The 21,711-nt window shown below is 53.3% G+C and overlaps 1 protein-coding gene across 2 annotated transcripts; it reads right to left on the reverse strand.

The window, feature by feature from the left end:
- Positions 1-983: 983 nt before the first annotated feature.
- On the reverse strand, positions 984-20,117 carry CASP6 (caspase 6). 2 transcript variants are annotated; one of them, XM_078613309.1, is made up of 8 exons: positions 19,756-20,117; positions 12,061-12,120; positions 10,071-10,104; positions 4,946-5,089; positions 4,725-4,801; positions 3,904-4,079; positions 3,596-3,755; positions 984-3,106 (listed from the first exon to the last, which is right to left on the reverse strand). In XM_078613309.1, exons 1-8 carry the CDS (start codon positions 19,796-19,798, stop codon positions 2,853-2,855), a joined length of 948 nt encoding a protein of 315 aa, XP_078469435.1. In that variant the 5' UTR covers positions 19,799-20,117; the 3' UTR covers positions 984-2,852. The 2 variants fall into 2 exon arrangements, with proteins under 2 accessions (XP_078469435.1, XP_078469436.1); XM_078613310.1 differs by lacking the exons at positions 12,061-12,120; positions 19,756-20,117 and adding an exon at positions 11,213-11,330.
- Positions 20,118-21,711: the final 1,594 nt, after the last annotated feature.

Raw genomic sequence — 21,711 nt, forward strand, 5'->3', positions numbered from 1 at the left:
GGCCACTGCCAGTTGCATTGTGCGAGCTTTTTTAGTTTGTATCCACAGGTAGAAATTGGAGAACCCGGAGGAAACCCACGCAGAACGCAGCGGGAGAACATACAAACTACACAGAGGCACCCGAATAGGGAATCCAACCCAGGTACTTCTTGCTGTGAGGCACAAGCGTTACCTCCGCACGACCGCCCTGCCCGCTAGCAACTATCGTCTCACCACCGATGACTGAACAGTGAACCCAATAAACACACCGACTCGCTCACTTTACCCATGGATTCTCAATACAGTGCGACAACGTGGACAAAGTATGATAATTGGTTTTTTACCCTTTTATCTGGCAACAAAAGTGACACCTTTTTTACAAGGAGTCATGTTTGCATTGACCACAATACCTGTGGTCGGAATGCAAAAAAAACACAACTCTGATAATGTATGCACTGTTTTTGAAATTGATTGGTCCACACCCGAGACAGCTTTTCTTAGAGCCTAGTCTCACATGGTGTTGGACCAGATGATGCCAAAAGGCGCACAACTCAAAAACAATGCACCATCAGAGTATGAGAGCTCGGGGTAAGCATTTGCACCATTGGAACCTCCTTTGCCAGTAGCAAAATATGATAATTGTTTTTTTACCCTTTTATCTGGCAACAAAACTGACACCTTTTTTACAAGGAGTCATGTTTGCATTGACCACAATAACTGTGGTCGGAATGCAAAAAAAAACACAACTCTGATAATATATGCACTGTCCTTGAAATTGATTGGTCCACACCCGAGACAGCTTTTCTGGTGTTGGACCAGATGACACCAAAAGGCGCACAACTCAAAAACAATGCACCATCAGCGTATGAGAGCTCGGGGTAAGCATTAAAAAAAAGTGTCAGTTTTGTTGCCAGATAAAAGGGTAAAAATGTTTTTATCATATTAGGCTACTGGCAAAGGAGGTTCCAAGAGTGTGGACAAAGTACTTTGTTAGTTACCAAGGCTTGACCAGAATCTGAATCTTTATTTATCCTGGAGAAATCCAGTGAGCTATTAAGTTTTTTTTCACAGATGTCCAGTAGGGGGGTGCGGTTCAGAAGGAAGCAGGGCACGGGTTTAAATTCTCAACATCATTAAACATCTAATTTTAAAAATCATTTAACTAAGACCCATCAAGACCAGTTACACACACACACATACACACAAACACGTAAACAAATATTAACCAATCAGAGTAGCGCGTGGGGGGCGACGGACGGACGGGCGGCTCACAGAGACGCTGAGCCCGCACCGTTGAGACCCTCGGTTGGAGTCCGGCGCGGGCGAGCGGATTCCTCCGCTCCACTGCGACTCGAGCAACCGGGGAGGGTCGTGACCCCAGCGTGGAGTGTATCTGAAGGTGGGGGGGGCGGGGGTGGGGGCGGGGGTGGGGGCGGGGGCGAGGGTGGGGGTAGGAGCGGGTGTGGGGGCCGGTTCCCTAAGCTAAAGAGCCGCGCTACTACGTACGGTGGTGAAAGAAGTTTGACGTACGTGCATTATGTCCCGCGACGTTTCGTTTCGTTACGCGCGATCGCCACTCTCCCCCTCCCCACCAACTCGGAGCGCGCATCGCTCTGACCGTCGGTACTCCCTCGACAATGTTTTCAAAGCCTCGTGTTGTTTTCTAGCCGAGCAAAATGTCTCGTTGCTCATTTGTCTCCCGTCCGTGTAATTTCAATAAGAACCTTTGTAAAAGCTCTTGTGAAATGTTTTCTCTGTTTGGTCTCGAGCGAACGTCGGGTCTAACCCTAAACCATAGCCCCTAAACCTAACTCCGATCTCAAGGCCTAACCCCTAGCCTTATCGCGAGCCTTAAACCCTACCTGTGATGTCTCGCTGCTACTCCCTACTCCTCCAATTAGCACGGTTGACTACATACGGTATGAAAGAAGTTCAACATACATAAATCCCGAATGCCTGACCCCTGACCCTCAATCCTATCCCTAATACCGAACCTGTAACCCTATCCCTAACCCCTGTCCCTTAGACATAACCAGAAGCCCTTAAACCATGTCCCCATAACCCCAAGGATACGGGCGAAAATTAATGAGGTGCAGTGCCCCCCAAATATTTATATATATCTATTTGGGGGGCACCGTGCCCCTGTGAACGGTCAGCTGGTCCGTCTCCCGTCAACTGGATTCCCCGTGGTTGGTTGGGCAAAACAGCCCGCTGATCTCACTGCCGCTCACCCCGTTGATCTTGGCGAACGGTTAAGCCGGTCGCTCGGGCAGTTTTCGTTTGGCGATGCAGTTGCCAGTTAAAAAGCCGCAGCAACGTTCGCCATGGCGAGCGTCGCCATGGCGACGCTGCCGTGACAACGCCATGCGGCGACGGCGTCGCTCCACCGGAACCTTAGAGGCTTTTTATATTCACTTCTCGTTCAATGAAATTGCAAACTCGTCGCCGTACAGCCTCCGGCACACAGCCTTCGGGCTTGCGTAGCTACAAGGTTATCGCCGTCTGGAGTGTTGCGGCGTTCCTACTCCTGCTCTCATCGTCGTGACAATCATTACCCAAGCGACACAAAAAAAACCCGGACTGCTCCTGAGAAAACTTCTTACAGATTTCCTTACCCCCCGCCCGCCACCACCCTCCCCCCACCACCACGAGTCGACGTCTACCTCCTCAAAAACCTGGACACAGACGGCAACCCCCCCCCCGCCCCGGTCGGCCTGCGGCCCCGGTGAGTCGGGGCGCCTTGTCGGCCGTCGCCGCCCGACTTTCCGGTGGCCTCCCGTCCGCTGCGCCGTACAAGTCACCCGGCGCCGCCCCGGGTCGCCCGCCCGGCGCGCGCCGGGGTCTCTCCGCCGCGGCCGCTGCCGCCCGCTTGTTTAGGCGATCTGATTGGTCGGTTGCTTGACCCGGAAGTAGAGCTTGCGGGTCAGCATGGACAGGAAGCAGGGCACCTGCTTCTTGCCCAGCGATTTGATGTCGTTGGAGCGGTCGACGCAGCGCGCGGCCACCATGCGGTTGACGAGCGTCAGCAGCTCCAGCAGCTCCAGCTCCGAGCCGTGGCGCTCCAGCGCCGTCACCAGGTCCTGGATGTACCACGAGCCGTTCACCGTCTCGCGGTGAGAGTAGTAGCCTGCCGCGGGGCGGGCGAGAGAGAGAGAAAGAGGAGTTGCGGTGAGGTAGAGTGAGCGAGAGAGAGAGTCACGGAGAGACAGAGAGAGAGAGTTGCAGTAAGACAGACAGAGAGAGTCACGGAGGGAGAGACAGAGAGAGAGAGTGGTGGAGAGACAGAGAGAGAGAGTCGCGGAGGGACAGAGCGGGTGGGCAACAGTGGGGTGGGGAGGAACAGGACATTGTTGTCGCTGTTGTGGTCACTGATATTATCACCATCATTCTCATGGTCATCATGTGTTTCATCTTCATTATGGTCATCACTACCACCATCACTGTCACCATCACTATCACCAGCACGAGCACAATCACCATCAACATCACCACGACCACCATCACGACCACCATCACCGCCACCATCACCGCCACCACCACCGACACCACCGCCGCCGTCACCGCCACCGTCACCGCCGTCGTCACCGCCACCGTCACCGCCGCCACCCTCGCGCACCTTCGGCCACGGAGTAGCAGAGCAGGAAGTCCGCTGCGGAGGGCAGCGTGGGGGCGATGCCGGCGTCGGCCACCACCACGTTCTCCTCGGGCACCAGGAAGTGGTCCACCGCGTCCGTCTCCACCAGCACCGGCTCATCGTGCTTGTCCCCGCGGCACGCCTGCACACGGACGCACGCACGTGTACGCACGTTACACGCGTACGCAAGCACGTGTACACACGTCACACGCGTACGCACGTCACGCGTGTACACACGTCACACGTGTACATACGTCACACGCGTCCGCACGCAACACGCGTGTCCGCACCTGGAAGATGAAGATCTTGGGCTTGCCGACGAGCGAGGGGCACTCCGTGCCGCGAAACTGCTCCAGGATGTCGTTGGTTTTGACGAGGCCGTCCTTGGTGTAGAGTATGCCGGGCTCGCCGTGCGTGAACACCGCGCACACGAAGCAGTCAAAGCCTGAATGGTCCGCCTTGGCAGCTGGCGCGGGCGGGCGCGAGGATGCGCATGGGTACATGGGGGCATGAGCACGCAAACACGTGGGTACACGGGAACATGGGCACGCAAACACGTGGGCACAGGGGAACACGGATATGCAGGCACATGGACATGCAAACACGGGCACACGGACACAGGCAAATGGACATGTGGCCACACGGACATATAGACACACGGCCAGATGCACGGAGAGACAGACGGACAGGCAGTTAAATGGACAGACAGAGGGGCAGGCAGTAGACAATCGGACGAATGAACAGACCGACGGTGCAAGATGGACCCAAGGAGAGACAGCCACGTGGAAAGACGGCCAGATGGATGGGTAGATGGATGATGCGCAGATGGAGATATCCACGGGCAGACAGTCAAACAGACTTTTCAGACAGACACATGGATGGACGAAGAGGGAGAGACAGACGGATGTGCGGACAAAAATCTAAGTCAGACGGATGGATGGAGAGAAAACAGATGGACGGGGACTTTAAGAGTGGGTCTTGAAGGGATCTAGCATGAGGGAGCAAGAGTCCAGCTTGACGCTATCAAGAGAATTGGCCACGATGACCTCTTGACCTATTAACCATCTCCTATGAGAGCGGGGGGTGGGGGGGGCGCGGTCAGAGAGCTCACCCTGAAGGATGACCTGGTGGAACTCCGTGGTGCAGATGTCTTTGTGGACGCGCACCGTGAACCCCAGATTACGCAGCCTGGACACAGCGAGGGTCAGGGGTCAAACACTCCACACCAGTCCAGCACGTCAACCGCTCACGGTCAGTCGCGTCACTCAACGCAGCATGTCAACTAATCACAACATGGGGGGGGGGGGGGGTGAGGGAGGGGGGTGCACTCGCCTGCGCTCGAGGTTGTTGGAGTCGGCCTGCGTGCCACGGCGCTGATTCAGACGCAGGGTCCAGTGAAAGTTCTCGTGGTTGAAGATCAGCGCCAGCCCCCGAGATGCATGGTTCATGTTGTACTCCAGTTGAGGGTCCATAATGCTGCGTCACAGAGACAACACAGATTATTGATTTCGATATCATTACGAGTCCGCTCGATTACCCAGCACAGCCGCATGGAGCCTCGAGATTCTTTGTCAGGAGGGTCCTGCCAGGTTGGTGTGTGTGCGCGTATGTGTGCGGTGTGTCTGTGTGTGTGTGGGGAGCGGTGGTGCAGCGGTTAGCACGCTGCGCTACGAACCCAGTGGCTCGAGTTCGATTCCCGCTCACGGCCAACCACAACCTCGTGTACCGTGTTGGCCTTCAAAGGTGCTACTTGCAAACAGCACTTGCCCCAAAAGTAGGTTGTAGGCTATACTGGGAATCTTTGTCTTTATTGTGGTGTACACTGCCCGTAGAATGTGGCAGTCCAGGTGGTGCCGATCACCCACCGGACCGGTTGGACGGGTGGCAGGGATGAACATCCGGGAAAGCGGAAGCGGGGTGGTTGTGCAACGCGCACACGTGCGCCTTTGTGTGGGTGTGCATGTGTGTTTGTCTTTGCTGGCGTGGATGTGAGCGTCTGTGGGCCTACGAGTGTGTGTGTGTGTACGTGACCGTATGTGGGGGAGTCGGGAGCGGTGGGTGTAGCGGTTAGCGCGCTACGCTACGCACCCGGTGATTCGAGTTCGATTCCCGCTCACGGCCAACACCAGTGACGATTATCTGAACCGGTCCTGGGCCCCTTCTAGGTCGACTCAGCCTCAAATGAGTATCTGGTGCGGTGTGTAAACATCGTCACTGGGGAGACAAAGGCGGCCGGGCGTAGTCCTGGCCACCCACCCCCTCGTGTGCCGTGCCGGTGCTCGCTAACATCACTAACCCCAACAGTTCGTTCAGGCTATACGGGGGATCTTTGTGTAGTGACATATAATGGGTCACTACGGCGCTTAGCGCCAGTTACGGATAGAGGGGAACTGGGAGTGTAGTGGCCCTCTCTGCCAGCACGGTACGCTGTGTCATGGACAGGGTCCCTAGGGGGCATGGTTCTGGTGGCTGGCAGAGAGGGGATGCATCTGAGGACATAGCAGCCCGGTTGGCTGGGGGGCATAAAAGGGAGGTCCCGGGGTCCCATCGGGGCTGTCTGCTGGAATGGAACCCTCGGTTTCCGGTCTTCCTGCTCGGCATTGTGGGTCAGGCAGTGTGCCGACTCACCTGACCTGTTTATATAGTTACCCCGTGGTGGTTACCGGTAATGTAGTTATCCCGTTGTGGTTACTGGTTACTAAGTTACCCCGTTGTGGTCGTAGAATAAACCTGTTGCTTCCTGAATTAGTGTCTCTCAAGTGAACTCACTGCATTTGTATGTGGAGGAGTGGTGGCCCAGCGGTTAGCGCGCTGCGCAGCAAACCCCGCCACCCCAGTTCTAGTCTGGCTCCCGGCCAACACGAGCGACGATTATCTGAACCGGTTCCTGGGGTATCCCCTAGGTCGACTCGGCCTTAAATGAGGGCGTCATGCCGGGCATGTAAACATTAGCAAATTGTGGAGACAAAAGCAGCAGTCGGGCGTGGTTCTAGCCACACCACCCACTCGTGCGTTGTGGTGGCCTTGATAGGCGCTCGCTAACAGCACTTGGCAACAATCTATAAAGCCTGCATACCAGTGCGTGGCATGCAACAAGTGGGAGTACAGGATAGGCGAGGCTGGTTTGCCTGCTGCCTAATATTGAGCAATAATTTACTTTTAACTAGCACGAGTCCAAAGTACTGTATCGTAAAAGCAAGTGTATTGTTTAGTCTATCAGCATATTGGACCAAACGTGAAGCGAGCGGCCAACTCTTGGTCCTGTTTCAAGTTTCTGGGTCATATCAGCAGCAGCGGCGGCGGTCTGGCTTTCATTATCCGGGGACGCTGTTGGCACGGGTGGGCATGGATCGTTCCGTTCGGTGGGGATAAAACGCCATACAGCCAGAATTCACCACATCTTCGTCATAATCATCACCACCATCATCATCACCAGATGGGTTTTTTTTTCATTCATTCATCCATCGCGCATAAGGACCGTTGCGCCAAAAACAAACAAAAAACCTCCTTTGACGGCATTTGTGTAAAAAAAACTGCTCTTGCTGCCATACACCAGCATCTAAAAAAAACACAATTAAACATTTCTCATACAGCGAACCTCCACCGGTTGTCAACCTCCCACTCCCCGCCAATGGTCGACCATCAACCCAATGGGGACCGAGGGGGCACGAGGCGGCACGTGGCCGACGCGACCGTCCGATGACGCAGACGGCACCCGTCAAAGGATTCGGCGGACCCGCAAAACCCAACACCATCATCGACTGCCATCGAACACAAATACCAAAACCATCGACCCACACCATAATCACTCCCGCCACCGCCGCCGCCGCCACCGCCGGCTTCTTCACGCCTTTAAAGGAGGAGGAATTAACCGTTGATCCGCTCTCGCTTCTGAACAGACAACCCGAGTTGGATAACAACATCTAAAATGACATCTTTTAATCTGCTGCGATAAATCTGTACGAAAGAACGAAGTCTGGCCGGCATCTTGAGTGATTTGCTTCAACCACGGATCACGGCGGGGGGGTGGGGCGGAGGTCACGGACCACACTGACGGACGTTGACCGTCAACTGGGGTCCACAGGGCGACGGTCAACTCCGTTGGACGCAGCCGTCTCCCCTCTCGAACTGAGCTCCCGATCGCGCGGGCGGGACAGGTCGCATGACATGAAAAGACGAAGCCGAAACCCACATAACAATCTGTCAATAAAACAGTTGTTAAGATGTGTAAATACCAGACAGGATTCACGCGTACTGCATTAACGCCAATAAGTATAACCCGTAAAAACAAAGATTTTCACTATAAATCCTTTATATGCGTGGCGGCTAGAGTCCTCTCGTCCTCTGGCTTGAGATGGCTGCCACCTATGGGTCAGATGATTGCATTGCACCATTAAGCAATTGGTAATTGAATATTTAATTTGTTTTCCCTAAACAGTGTAAAATTTTGGGAATTTTTTTTCACGAAAATTAATTGTCTCGCACAACGAGTCTGTGTGGAAAATGTCAGCTCGATTGGATCACGGGAAGTGGGTTAAAAAACGACCGAAAGATTTGCACGGTCGTAAGCGCGCAAGCAAGCACGCAAGCAAGCACGCAAGCAAGCAAGCGAACTTAATATAAATGATTTAAAAAGGGTGTTCGCTGTCTGGCGTCCTCTGGTCTAACACTGTTTGAGACTCGGCTCTAAAGAAAGCTGTCTCTGGTGTGGAGCAATCAGTTTTAAAGACTGCATCAAATGATCAGAGCATGTTTAGTGTTTGCATGTTCACTGCAAGGACCGTGTGTGGTTAATGCAGGCATGATTCCTTGAAAAAAAATATTGTTTGGTGCTTTAACATCTTAACACAACTGTTTTGTTGCCAGAAAGGGGTAAAACCTATTGCTATATTTTGATACTGCCTAGAAAGGTCCCGATATTGAAGTCGGACCCCATCGGTATGCCAAGAAGGCGCCTTCTTTGGGCATCGCAAGTGGAACGACCGGCAGCCGAAATCCAAATCGGCTGATATCTAAATCGGCTTGGCAGCAATGTGTAAAGCGAGAAGTCGAAAGTGGCAGAAACACGGTGAGCAATAATGCCGACTCCACCACCACTACCCCCCCTCTCTCCCACACCGCCACCACCACCACTACCCCCTCTCTCCCACACCACCACCACCACCCCTCTCTCCCACACCACCACCCCCTCTCTCCCACACCGCCACCACCACCACTACCCCCTCTCTCCCACACCACCACCACCCCTCTCTCCCACACCACCACCCCCCCTCTCTCCCACACCACCACCACCACCCCTCTCTCCCACACCGCCACCACCACCACCCCCTCTCTCCCACACCGCCACCACCACCACCCCCTCTCTCCCACACCACCACCCCCTCTCTCCCACACCACCACCACCACCACCCCCTCTCTCCCACACCACCACCACCACCCCCTCTCCCACTCCCTGGTGCCATGACCCCGCTCTCTGCCAAGGGAACCGCCACTGCGTGGGCGAGTGGAGGAGTGGGCTGTACCACTTCACTCACATATAACATGCTAATTCACACATATAACATGCTAATTCACACATATAACATGCTAATTCACACATATAACATGCTAATTCACACATATAACATGCTAATTCACACATATAACATGCTAATTCACACATATAACATGCTAATTTACACATGAAATGCTAAATAACACATATAACATACTAATTGACGCACTGTATACACATGAGACGTGTACAATGCTCATTAGCATACGAGTGACACATTCCTCCCACCCACAGTGTTGACGCCGCGGGGCGTCTAGGGATGATGGGGGGGGTGGTGGGGGGGGGATCGTGGGGGGGGGGATGGGGGGGGGAATGATGGGGGGGATGATGGGGGGAGGGATGGGGGGGGAGAGATGGGGAGGGATATGGGGGGGTGGGGGAGGGATGGGGGGGTGGGGGAGGGATGGGGGGGTGGGGGAGGGAGGGATGGGGGAGGGATGAGGGGGTGGGATGGGGGGTGGGGGAGGGATGGAGGGGTGGCGGAGGGATGGGGGGGGTGGGGTAGGGATGGGGGGGGTGGGGGAGGGATGGGGGGGGTGGGGGAGGGATGGGGGGGGTGGGGGAGGGATGGGGGGGGTGGGGGAGGGATGGGGGGGGTGGGGGAGGGATGGGGGGGGTGGGGGAGTGATGGGGGGGGTGGGGGAGGGATGGGGGGGGTGGGGGAGGGATGGGGGTGGGGGAGAGGGATGGGGGTGGGGGAGAGGGATGGGGGTGGGGGAGAGGGATGGGGGTGGGGGAGAGGGATGGGGGTGGGGGAGAGGGATGGGGGTGGGGGAGAGGGATGGGGGTGGGGGAGAGGGATGGGGGTGGGGGAGAGGGATGGGGGTGGGGGAGAGGGATGGGGGTGGGGGAGAGGGATGGGGGTGGGGGAGAGGGATGGGGGTGGTGCTCAGGTAGACTGACCTGTTTGAGTCGACTTCGTTAACGTTGGCGGCGTCTGTAAGGGAGCACAGAGACAGTGGTGATGTTATCCGGCAGACGCGACCACGTGGCTCCAACAGGGTTTGGCGATGGTGGTGATGATGGTGGTGGTGTGAGAATGATGTTGACTTGAGCGGAGAGTCTTGCAATACAAGCGTCAGCGATGGGATTTCACACAGTGGCAACACGCCACTCCACTTGGATTCAGTGATGGTGAGGATAGAGAGGATGGCGATCGTAACTGGGGATGGTGATGATTGAGGATGGTGATGATGGTGGTGATGAAAATGGTGGTGGTGATTGATGGTGGCTATGTTAACGGTGGTAACAACGGTAGTGGTGATGGTGATACTAATTTGTAGTGATGATGGTGGCGCTAATTTGTAGTGATGATGGTGGCAGTGATGTTGATGATGGGTGGTTGTGATGGTGGTAGTGAATTTGATGATGACGGTGGTAGTGATGGTGATAGTGATGTTGATGATGGTGGTAGTGATGATGGTGGTAGTGATGTTGATGATAGTGGTAGTGATGATGGTGGTAGTGATGTTGATGATAGTGGTAGTGATGGTGATGATGGTGGTAGTGATGATGATGATGGTAGTGATGATGATTGTGATGTTGGTGATGGTGGTGGTTGTGATGTTGATGATGGTGGTGGTAATGATGATGATGATGTTGATGATGGTGGTGGTAGTGATGATGATGGTGGTTGTGATGTTGATGATGGTGATGGTGGTAGTGATGATGATGGTGGTAGTGATGATGATGTTGATGATGGTGGTGGTAGTGATGATGATGGTGATGATGGTGGTTGTGATGGTGATGATGGTGGTAGTGATGATGATGGTGATGATGGTGGTTGTGATGGTGATGATGGTGGTAGTGATGTTGATGATGTTGATGATGGTGGTTGTGATGTTGATGATGGTGATGATGGTGGTAGTGATGATGATGGTGGTAGTGATGATGATGTTGATGATGATGGTGATGATGGTGGTAGTAATGTTGATGGTGGTAGTGATGATGATGATTGTGATGTTGATGATGGTGGTGGTTGTGATGGTGATGATGACGGTTGTGATGTTGAGCGGATCGTGAGACCGCCACGCGCGCCGCCTCACCTGCCCAGGAGCTCGCGGCGGCGTCTCGCGACTCACCTCTCGGTCACGTGACCACCAACAAACATGCCCTTCGCTCGCTGTCGCTTTGTTACCGCCCACAGAGGCTTCGTCAATTTCCTCAATGGTGAGTGTGGGCGTGGGGAGGGGGAGTTGCGGAGAGGATGAGGAGTGGGTGGGTGGGTGGGGAGGAGGTAGGTGGGGGGTTGGGTTGCGTTTCCTGGTGGGTGCTGGTGAGTGGGGTTGATTCTGGGGTTGATGTTTGGTTCCGTTTGCCCGGGGTCACGGAGCCCGCATGCCCAGCCACCGGATTCCCCGCACGGGTTCTGTTTGGTCAGCCTAGAGGAAGCTCAACGGGCGGCGGTGGCGGCTGTGCACGGGCTGGAGAAGAGTCGGAGGGATGTGGAGCTGAGTGGACTTGCCGAAGAGCGGTACCAGCGGTGTCAAGATTGGCCTCTGGAGGAGGAGGCTCGTGAAGGACACTACTGGGCAGTTGGAGGCAGTCGCCCTCCAGCAACAACGGAGGACAGAGGAGCGACGCTCACAACAACGAGCGGAGCGCCGTGCGGTTTAAAACGCAGCAATGTATCTCAGTCAGTCGACCTATGACATCTGGGTCTGCCCTGTGAGCCTTCAGCACTTCACATGGCCTCAAAAGTGCACCTAGCCTGGCACAAGCGCTGTTGTGACGTCATCGCCACTCGGTGGCGAATGTCGCTTGTTGTTGATGGTCGTAATGGTGAGTGTGTGTCCGTGGTGTATCTCTGAGTGTGATCATGCGGTGGGGGGGGGGGGGGAGGTGACAGAGGGAGATAGGCCGCGCTATCTCCCCCTCCTGCGTCTCCACTCACCTGCCAAGACTCCTGTGTCCGCGTGATCTCCAGGTGACGAGACGTCCGCTGCGACAGCGCCTGCGGCACAGAGGGGAGACTGTGGAGGAGCCACGTGGCAGAGGAGGGAGGGGGTGGGGGGTAGGGGGGGATCCGACGCACCCCCTTCAACCCCCCCCCCCCCCATCGAAATAAAGTCCCCTCCGCGTAGCCTACACAAGTACGTAAAAAAATGAAATTTAAATTAATAAAAGTAAAAATAAAATAAAATTATTTTACTTTTATTAATTTTTATTTTTTTTACCTACGTGACTTTACCGAAAAAACCTAAGAATATGAATACTTGCAGTCACGAACGCTTCAAATCTAGAATACACAAGTACGCGTGGTCAATGCAGACAGGATTCCTTGCAAAAGGTTTCAGTTTGGTGTTTTGACATCTCAACACAACTGTTTAATTGCCAGAAAGGGTAAAAAACTATTCTTATATTTTGATGCTGGCAATGGAGGTCCCATGATGTAGCTGCTCACCCCGAGCTCTTAATGACAGTGGCATTGCCTTTGTGCTGTGCGCCTCTTGGCGTCGTCCTCTGGTCTAACACTGTTTGAGACGAGGCTCTAAAGAAAGCTGTCTCTGGTGTGGACCAATCAGTTTCAAAGACAATGCATTATATACTACCAGAGCATGTTTTTTTGTTTTCATGCTCACCACAAAGTGTGTGTGGTTAACGCAGACATTATTCCTTGCAAAAGAATTCAATTTGGTGTTTTAACATTTCAACACAACTGCTTTATTGCCAGAATGGGTAAAAACACATTCATATACCGGCCACCTGAGTTCGATTCCCGGCCATGGCAAACATCAGTGGCGAATATCCAAACCAGTTCTTGGCCTCTCTACTAGGTCGACTCAACCTTAAGTCGAGAACCCGGGTGCAGTGTGTGTAACAATCAGCACTGGGGAGACAAAGGCGGCCGGGCGTGGTGCTGGCCACCCACCCCCTCGTGCTCTGCACCGGCCTTCATAGGTGCTGCTCGCTCACGGCACTTGCCCCAACAGGTCTGCTCAGGACATTACGGGGGAGCTTTGTCTTTGTGCTGTGGTGGTGGTGGTGTTGGCGGTGTGAATAGTGGTCACCAGATGTCCTTCAGGGCAGAGGTTAAATACAGGGGGGCGCTTCAAACAATGTGAACGCTTCTGAGAATTTGCAACGACACCATGAGAAATGTGCCACCTTCCGGGCTCTGGAGACCACCTGGAGAAGATTCCAGGCACGCGTTGACAATGATGGCGAACAAGTGGAGACTTTTTGAAGCTATTATCATGCATTTGTTATCATGTTACAGTCGTTCTTTTTACATTAAAAACGATAGTCGCATGTGTGATTTCTTTTAAGCACCCTGTATATGACACAATACAGTACGGTAGTTGTGTATGGGCGCACTCTAGTGACAAAATATATAAATACACAATGCATATTTTTTTGATTTAAAGCTTTCGTGACTGCAGGGATTCATATTCTTGCCTCTTTCGGTAAAGTCACGTAGAAGGGAAATAATAAAAGAATAAAAATAAAACATAATAAAATAAAATTCTCTCGACGTTTCGGCCACAACTCAAGCAGCCGTCCTCAGGTGAAGAAACAGAGCTGTCGGAAAGACAGCGTCCCCATGAACATATGTAAACTCCTTTGTCAAGGCGCTTCCCTCCTCCCACCCAGCTTAAAATACGCTGCCAAGCTTAGCAGTGTTCATTAGGACGCTGTCTTTCCGACAGCTTTGTTCTTCACCCGAGGACGGCTGCTTACGTTGTGGCCGAAACGTCGTGAGAATTGTATTATTTAATTATGTTTAAATTTTATTATTTTATTATTGCCCTTCTACGTAACTTTACCGAAAGAACCAAGAACACAATGCATCGTTCATACATATATCTCTCCGCAATCGGCAGGGATGTTTGCCCTGATGCAATGTCTACTTTTATTTATTTACACGGACTTGCCAATCGTTTCCTCGATGTTGCATTCCCATCGTGTTTGTTGTTGTTGTTGTGTTCTTTGCCGACCGCGTGGCCCCTACTGGACGTCTGTGAAACAAACCGCTTCACGGCTCATCTGATTCCTCCTGCACTGTCTGAGATGAAGACGATTCTCTTTCTCGAGCAGCACACAGCGCCACGTGATGCTGCACTGCCCCCTACCGCCCACCGCGCTTAACGTCCGGCGCACGAGAGCGCACGACTCGGAACGCGACATCGATGTTGAACGTGCCCCCCCCCCCCATATCCAATAATGATCGTTCATGCGATTGTGCAAAACAAAACAAGAATTGAAGGTCGTGGCAAGTGGAGGGACATACAAAGCGGCTTGGTCTGTGACGCGTACCACGGGAAGGAGAGAGGAGAGACGCGAGAGAGTGAGCGAGAGGTGGGGGTTTACATAAAGCAAAGTTTAAAAATGTAAATTATAAAAAAAAATACGAAATGATGAACGAAGCAAAGTGCCGAATACACCGAGCATCTTCTTGTTTCCACTGATCGTAAAAAAAAGGAGACACGCGGAGAGAATGGACGAGGGGGGGTTTGGGGGTGGGGGCAGGAAGAGACCGGTACGCGAGAGAGAAGGGGATGGAGGCCGGGACGGAAGTCCCTCGAGACGGACAAAGAACGGGAGGAGGAAGTGGAAGTCACGGCTCAAGATGCAAACGCGTCCGCTCAAGATGCAGGCGTGCGGGAAGGTGGCGGTGGAGGGGAAGGAATGACCAAGATCTCGAGGAGGATGATGAGAGGGTGGAGACGATGATGACGACGATGAGAGGGGAAGAGAGGGAGATGAGAGGAGGAAGGAGCTTGCGTGGTGGAGGAGGAGGAGCAGCGTCTGTAGTCACAGCGGGGTTGGCGGGTGAGAGGAGGGATTCCGAGTGGAGGTGGCCACAAGGAAATCGCCGCTTTACGGGAGCCTTGAGCGGATTTGGACATTCAGTAGAGCATAGGTGGTGTACGTATGTTGAATTTGTTTCGCACAATGCGTAGCTAACGGTGCTAATCGGAGGCGCGGGATGATGAATACACTCCGCGATATTGAGCGGGGCGGCCTGCTGGGGTCGAACCGCGAATCTCTGCACGTAGCTGCGAAGCGCTCAACCGCTGGGCCGTGTTTTTGAAGTCCATCAAAGTAGAAAACCCCGATATGAAAAATTGTGAAATCGTATCGCGGAAATAATACCCAGAGCTCAGGAGCCGCGATGGGACTGGGCAGGGCGTTTGTTTGTTGTAGTACAGAGTAAGACTGATGGCCTTAATCTAAGTTGTCTTATGGTTGTTGTTGTTGTTGTTGTTCGACTTGCATCCCACTGGGATGTTTGCACACAGTGTTGGTGTACGGTGTTTTTTTCTGCAATATTTTGCTGTCTTTTCTTGGATTTTCTGTTTGCACTTAGTCACATATTCACTTTAAGATGTTTTTGTTCATGTTTTAGTTTTTTGTTTGTTGCGGTTGCACCCGATTCAAGAGCCGAATGGCTCACAGGGCTATACCTAATAAATGAACTTGAACTTGAACCCACTCACTCACGACTTGAACACAAATCTCACCCGTGGCACAAGAATGGGAGTCGCCAGACCTGGCAAACAAGTGTCTCGTTACCCCACCCCCTGGTTTCAACCTCCACAGGAAAGAGTGGGTCCATCCTCAACAGGTTCGGAACTGCTCACGGGCCAATTCCTCGCCACCCTCCACCGATGGGGCATAAGAGCGAGCGAGTCACGACACGTGCCATGGGGGGGGTGCAGCAAGCCATGCTCCAAACATCCTAGAAGTCTGCCCGATCCGACTCGCCCTCAACACAGCGGAGAACGGAAGCAACCGCTTGGCTTAGGGACTTTGCAATTCGCTAAATGAAACATTGTCACACGAGAAGAAATCTCGAATCGACGCGACCTCTAAACACACACACACGCACGAAAACAAAGTGGAGCATTTGTAGAATGTTGATGTTCTTCGTAACACAAAAATAAAAATATTTCGCATTTTTGCTGGATGAATGCCTCCCCACGCTGGGGGTTTGGTCATGGTGCCTGTTTGACCATACTTCACCCCGACGGTCAATGCTGTTAGCCGTGGCCAGGAATCAATTAACCGTCAAAATGATAATTATTATACCGCCCTAGCCGCCCATCATCACCATCATCACTCCGGGGTCGATAAAACGGCACCACTTTGTGGTAAGCCAGCAGTAGTTCGTGTTATGGATAAACTGACACCCCCTGTCATAGGAATGTGGAAGTTCAAGGCTCGCGACTATTTGTCGTGTTTGTTTAGCCGAGGTGATCATAAAAGCAGGAATTTGACACGCAGCCTTTCGCGACCAAAATAGAGGGGTTTTTTTTGGGGGGGGGGGGGGGTTAAATCGCGTACATTTAAATGTGTCGGGTGATTGCGGGTTTAACGACACATTTATATTAACGCGATTTAACCCAAACATCCGTCTCTAGTAGGATAACGACACGTGTATCAGCAGCAAGATTGTGGCACGGAGTCGCCGAGGCTTTCACAAGAAGCAAACGCGAAACGGATACTGAAGGCGACAGCGGTGGAAGCGAGAATAGAATAATGGGAGCTCCAAAAACAAGCGTGTCGTCGTCGTCATCTTCATCATCATCGCGAGGAATCGAAAATATTGCACGAAAATAAAATCCCCGCCTGAGTCCGTCTCGAGCAGAGCCGTTTTATGTTTTTAAATCCTTTATATTAAGTTAACTTGCTTGCTTGCTTACGACCGTGCAAATCTTTCGGTCGTTTTTTACCCCACTTCCCGTGATCCAATCGAGCTGACATTTTGCACACAGACTCGTTGTGCGTGACAATGTTTTTTTCGTTAAAAATTTTCTCCAAAATTTTACACTTTTTAGGAAAAAGAAAAATTATATTTAATTACCAATTGCTTAATGGTGGCAGGCATTCATCTGACCCATAGGTGGCAGCCATCTCAAGCCAGAGGACGAGAGGACTCTAGCCGCCACGCATATAAAGGATTTATAGTGAAAAACTTTGTTTTTACGGGTTAATTTTTTTTTGTTTCGACCGATGGTCGTCGCTGTGAAGTTACAGAGACACGAAACGGATCAAGGGTGGAGACCGTGCTCGCTATAAAACAAGAGGCCATATGTCAATCGGGCTATGTGAGGCTATGGGGCAATGTGAGGCTATGGGGCAATGTAAGTTTATGGGCAATATAAGTTTATTGGCAATGGTCAGTTTATGGGCAATGTTAGTCTATGGGCAATGTTAGTCTATGGGCAATGGAAGTCTATGTGCAGTGTTAGTATATGGGCAATGTTAGTCTATGGGCAGTGTTAGTCTATGGGCTATGTTAGTCTATGGGCAATGTAAGTTTATGGGCAATATAAGTTTATTGGCAATGGTCAGTTTATGGGCAATGTTAGTCTATGGGCAATGTTAGTCTATGGGCAATGGAAGTCTATGTGCAGTGTTAGTATATGGGCAATGTTAGTCTATGGGCAGTGTTAGTCTATGGGCTATGTTAGTCTATGGGCAATGTAAGTATATGGGCAATGTTAGTCTATGGGCAATGTTAGTCTATGGGCAATGTTAGTGTATGGGCAGTGTTAGTCTATGGGCAGTGTTAGTCTATGGGCAATGTTAGTCTATGGGCAGTGTTAGTCTATGGGCAGTGTTAGTCTATGGGTAGTGTTGAGTCTATGGGTAGTGTTAGTCTATGGGTAGTGTTAGTCTATGGGCAGTGTTAGTCTATGGGTAGTGTTGAGTCTATGGGCAGTGTTAGTCTATGGGCAGTGTTAGTCTATGGGCAATGTTAGTCTATGGGCAATGTTAGTCTATGGGTAGTGTTAGTCTATGGGTAGTGTTAGTCTATGGGTAGTGTTAGTCTATGGGCAGTGTTAGTCTATGGGCAATGTTAGTCTATGGGCAATGTTAGTCTATGGGCAATGTTAGTCTATGGGTAGTGTTAGTCTATGGGCAGTGTTAGTCTATGGGCAATGTTAGTCTATGGGCAATGTTAGTCTATGGGTAGTGTTAGTCTATGGGTAGTGTTAGTCTATGGGCAGTGTTAGTCTATGGGCAATGCAAGTGCAGCATATGGTGACTTGCAACTCGTATGTAAACACACAACTACGTGTGCCAATTAGGCAATGTTAGTATCCGTGTAATGTACAAACAAAGGGAAATGCTCGTCTTAACTACCATCCCTCGACCATACTTCCCCACGCTGGTCCGAGCGAGTCAGGGAGGGGAAGCCCCGGGTTCGATTTATGTACAATATGTACACTATGTACAGTATACGCCACTAACTTTAGCCCTGAGCGGGAATCGAACTCGGGTGGTCGGGTTGGTCGCGCATTGCGCTAACCACTGCACCACCACTCCACCCCTCAGCTTTGTTATTGCTGCTGCTGTCATATCACAACCCCTCCCCTCCCACTCACGATCCCATCCCACTCTTACACTCTCCCACTCACGATCCCATGCCACTCTTACACTCTCCCACTCACGATCCCATCCCACTCTTACACTCTCCCACTCACGATCCCATCCCACTCTTACACTCTCCCACTCACGATCCCATCCCACTCTTACACTCTCCCACTCACGATCCCATCCCACTCTTACACTCTCCCACTCACGATCCCATCCCACTCTTACACTCTCCTACTCACGATCCCATGCCACTCTTACACCCTCCCACTCACGATCCCATCCCACTCTTACACTCTCCCACTCACGATCCCATCCCACTCTTACACTCTCCTACTCACGATCCCATGCCACTCTTACACCCTCCCACTCACGATCCCATGCCACTCTTACACCCTCCCACTCACGATCCCATCCCACTCTTACACTCTCCTACTCACGATCCCATCCCACTCTTACACTCTCCTACTCACGATCGCATCCCACTCTTACACTCTCCTACTCACGATCCCATCCCACTCTTACACTCTCCTACTCACGATCCCATCCCACTCTTACACTCTCCCACTCACGATCCCATCCCACTCTTACACTCTCCCACTCACGATCCCATCCCACTCTTACACTCTCCCACTCACGATCCCATCCCACTCTTACACTCTCCCACTCACGATCCCATCCCACTCTTACACTCTCCCACTCACGATCCCATCCCACTCTTACACTCTCCTACTCACGATCCCATCCCACTCTTACACCCTCCCACTCACGATCCCATCCCACTCTTACACCCTCCCACTCACGATCCCACTCTTTCACTCTCTCGTTCCCACTCACTCTCTCATTCTCCCACTCTCTCACTCACTCTCAATCCCACTCACGATCCCACTCTCACACTCTCTCATTCTCCCACTCACGATCCCACTCTTAATCTCACTCTCTCGATCCCACTCTTCCACTCTCTCACGCTCCCACCCACTCTCTCATTCTCCCACTCTCTCATTCTCCCACTCTCTCATTCTCCCACTCTCTCATTCTCCCACTCTCTCATTCTCCCACTCTCTCATTCTCCCACTCTCTCATTCTCCCACTCTCTCATTCTCCCACTCTCTCACTCTCCCACTCTCTCACTCACTCTCCCACTCTCTCTCTCACTCTCCCACTCTCTGGCTCTCCCACTCACTCTCTCATTCTCCCACCCACTCTCCCACTCACTCTCACACTCTCCCACCCTATCACTCTCCCGCTCTCACGCCCTTCGTACCGTCATCGATCATCTTCCTCTTCTTCACCTCTTCCCACTCCATGCCCCGGGTGGTTGGACAGCCGTGGAGCGAGCTGACGAAGCGCAACGGGTGGTGGAGGATGCGGGGGAGTGATGTCCGATCTCTGCGCGGGGCGCTGGGGGTAGGGGAGGGTCGCGGTGCCACCACCTCCCTCACTCGGCAGATGGAGTTCGTGGGGTCTTGGACGGCGTGGCGAGGAATCTTGCAACAAACCCCTGGCTGGTGCAGAGCTCCACGTGCGGCAGATTCCCCCACGGAGCTCCGAGATTCTCCCCCCGAGCGAGCAGCGAGCGAGCAGCAGCAGCGAGGAGTCTCTGGGACGTCCCTCGAAGACTTCCGCGTCGCGCGCCCCGAGATTCTCAGACGACGGTCGGCCTCCAGTGACGTCACCGGGCGCTCTCGCTTTGAGATTCAGAGGGGGCCCCGTGCGGTGATGCAGGGCGTGGTGGGGGGGAGGAGGGGGGGGGAGACGTTGGGGGGGGGGAGAAGTTGGGGGGGGGGGGAGAAGTTGGGGGGGGGGAGAAGTTGGGGGGGGGGGGAGAAGTTGGGGGGGGGGAGAAGTTGGGGTGGGGGAGAATTTGGGGGGGGGGGAGAAGTTGGTGGGGGGGGAGAAGTTGGGGGGGGGGAGAAGTTGGTGGGGGGGGAGAAGTTGGGGGGGGGGAGAAGTTGGGGTGGGGGAGAAGTTGGGGGGGGGGAGAAGTTGGTGGGGGGGGGAGAAGTTGGGGTGGGGGAGAAGTTGGGGGGGGGGAGAAGTTGGTGGGGGGGGAGAAGTTGGGGGGGGGGAGAAGTTGGTGGGGGGGGGGGAGAAGTTGGGGGGGGGGAGAAGTTGGGGTGGGGGAGAAGTTGGGGGGGGGGAGAAGTTGGGGGGGGGGGAGAAGTTGGTGGGGGGGGAGAAGTTGGGGGGGGGGAGAAGTTGGGGTGGGGGAGAAGTTGGGAGGGGGGAGAAGTTGGGGGGGGGGGAGAAGTTGGTGGGGGGGGGGGGAATTGGGGGGGGGGGTGAGGTGGTGGGAGAGGGGAGGAGGAATTGGTGAGGGCGCTCGCCTAACCCCCATTGCAGGCGTGGTGGGGGGAGGAGGGGGGGGCGAGGAGGGGGAGCGACAGACGAGAGGGGAGCGCGTGAGTGGGGAGGCGTGAGGGTGCGACTCGGGGTGGGGAAGGAGGGAGTGAGGGGGGCGGGTGTAATGATGGGGGGGGGGATGAGAGGGTGGGGCGGGTGAGGGAGTGAACATCAGAGATCATGAGAACACAACACGACATCAGCCCCCCCCCATCACAGCCTGGCCCATCAGCCCCCCCCCCCAACGTGTCTGGGACTTCAGCTCCGCGCGACTCTCAGCACGAAAGGGTTTCTTGTTTTTCGTGTTTTTTTATGGTCGTCCACTGGCCACGTGGTGGTGGTGGTTCGTGGTGGGTGGTGGTGGTGGTTGGTGGTGGTGGTTGGTGGTGGTGGTTGGTGGTTGTTGTTGTTTCTCGTTCGTGTTCTCCCTTCCTCGGGGCGATTTGTGAACGACTCTCTGGTGGGTGGGGAGTCATCAGAATCGCGTGACTGATTGCAGAGACACGTGACTGAACTGGTCGCGGGGCTCCCCTAGGTCGGCTCGGCAGAGTGTAATCATCGTCATCACTTGGGAGACAAAGGCGGCCGGGCGGGGTGTTGTCCACACCATCACCTCGTATGCCTTCACAGGTGCTCGCCAACAGCACTTTTCTCAGCAGCCTATGTAAGGCTACACGGGTGATCTTTGTCTTTGTGTCTCACGATCGTCTCTGCTTTTCCCCCAAAGTTCTTACAACGTCGCTCAATTCAAGAAACGTGTTTAGTCATCTCTTTGCAACTTGGATAGCGCTGTCTGGTACTGGCCGATTGGGGTTTAGTTCAGTTTCAGTTTCATTAATTAGGTATAACCCTGTGAGCCATGCGGCTCTTGACTCGG

Source organism: Lampetra planeri, chromosome 41, assembly GCF_965212315.1.
Source record: "Lampetra planeri chromosome 41, kcLamPlan1.2.h2, whole genome shotgun sequence".
In the NCBI taxonomy this organism is placed as follows: domain Eukaryota; kingdom Metazoa; phylum Chordata; class Hyperoartia; order Petromyzontiformes; family Petromyzontidae; genus Lampetra; species Lampetra planeri.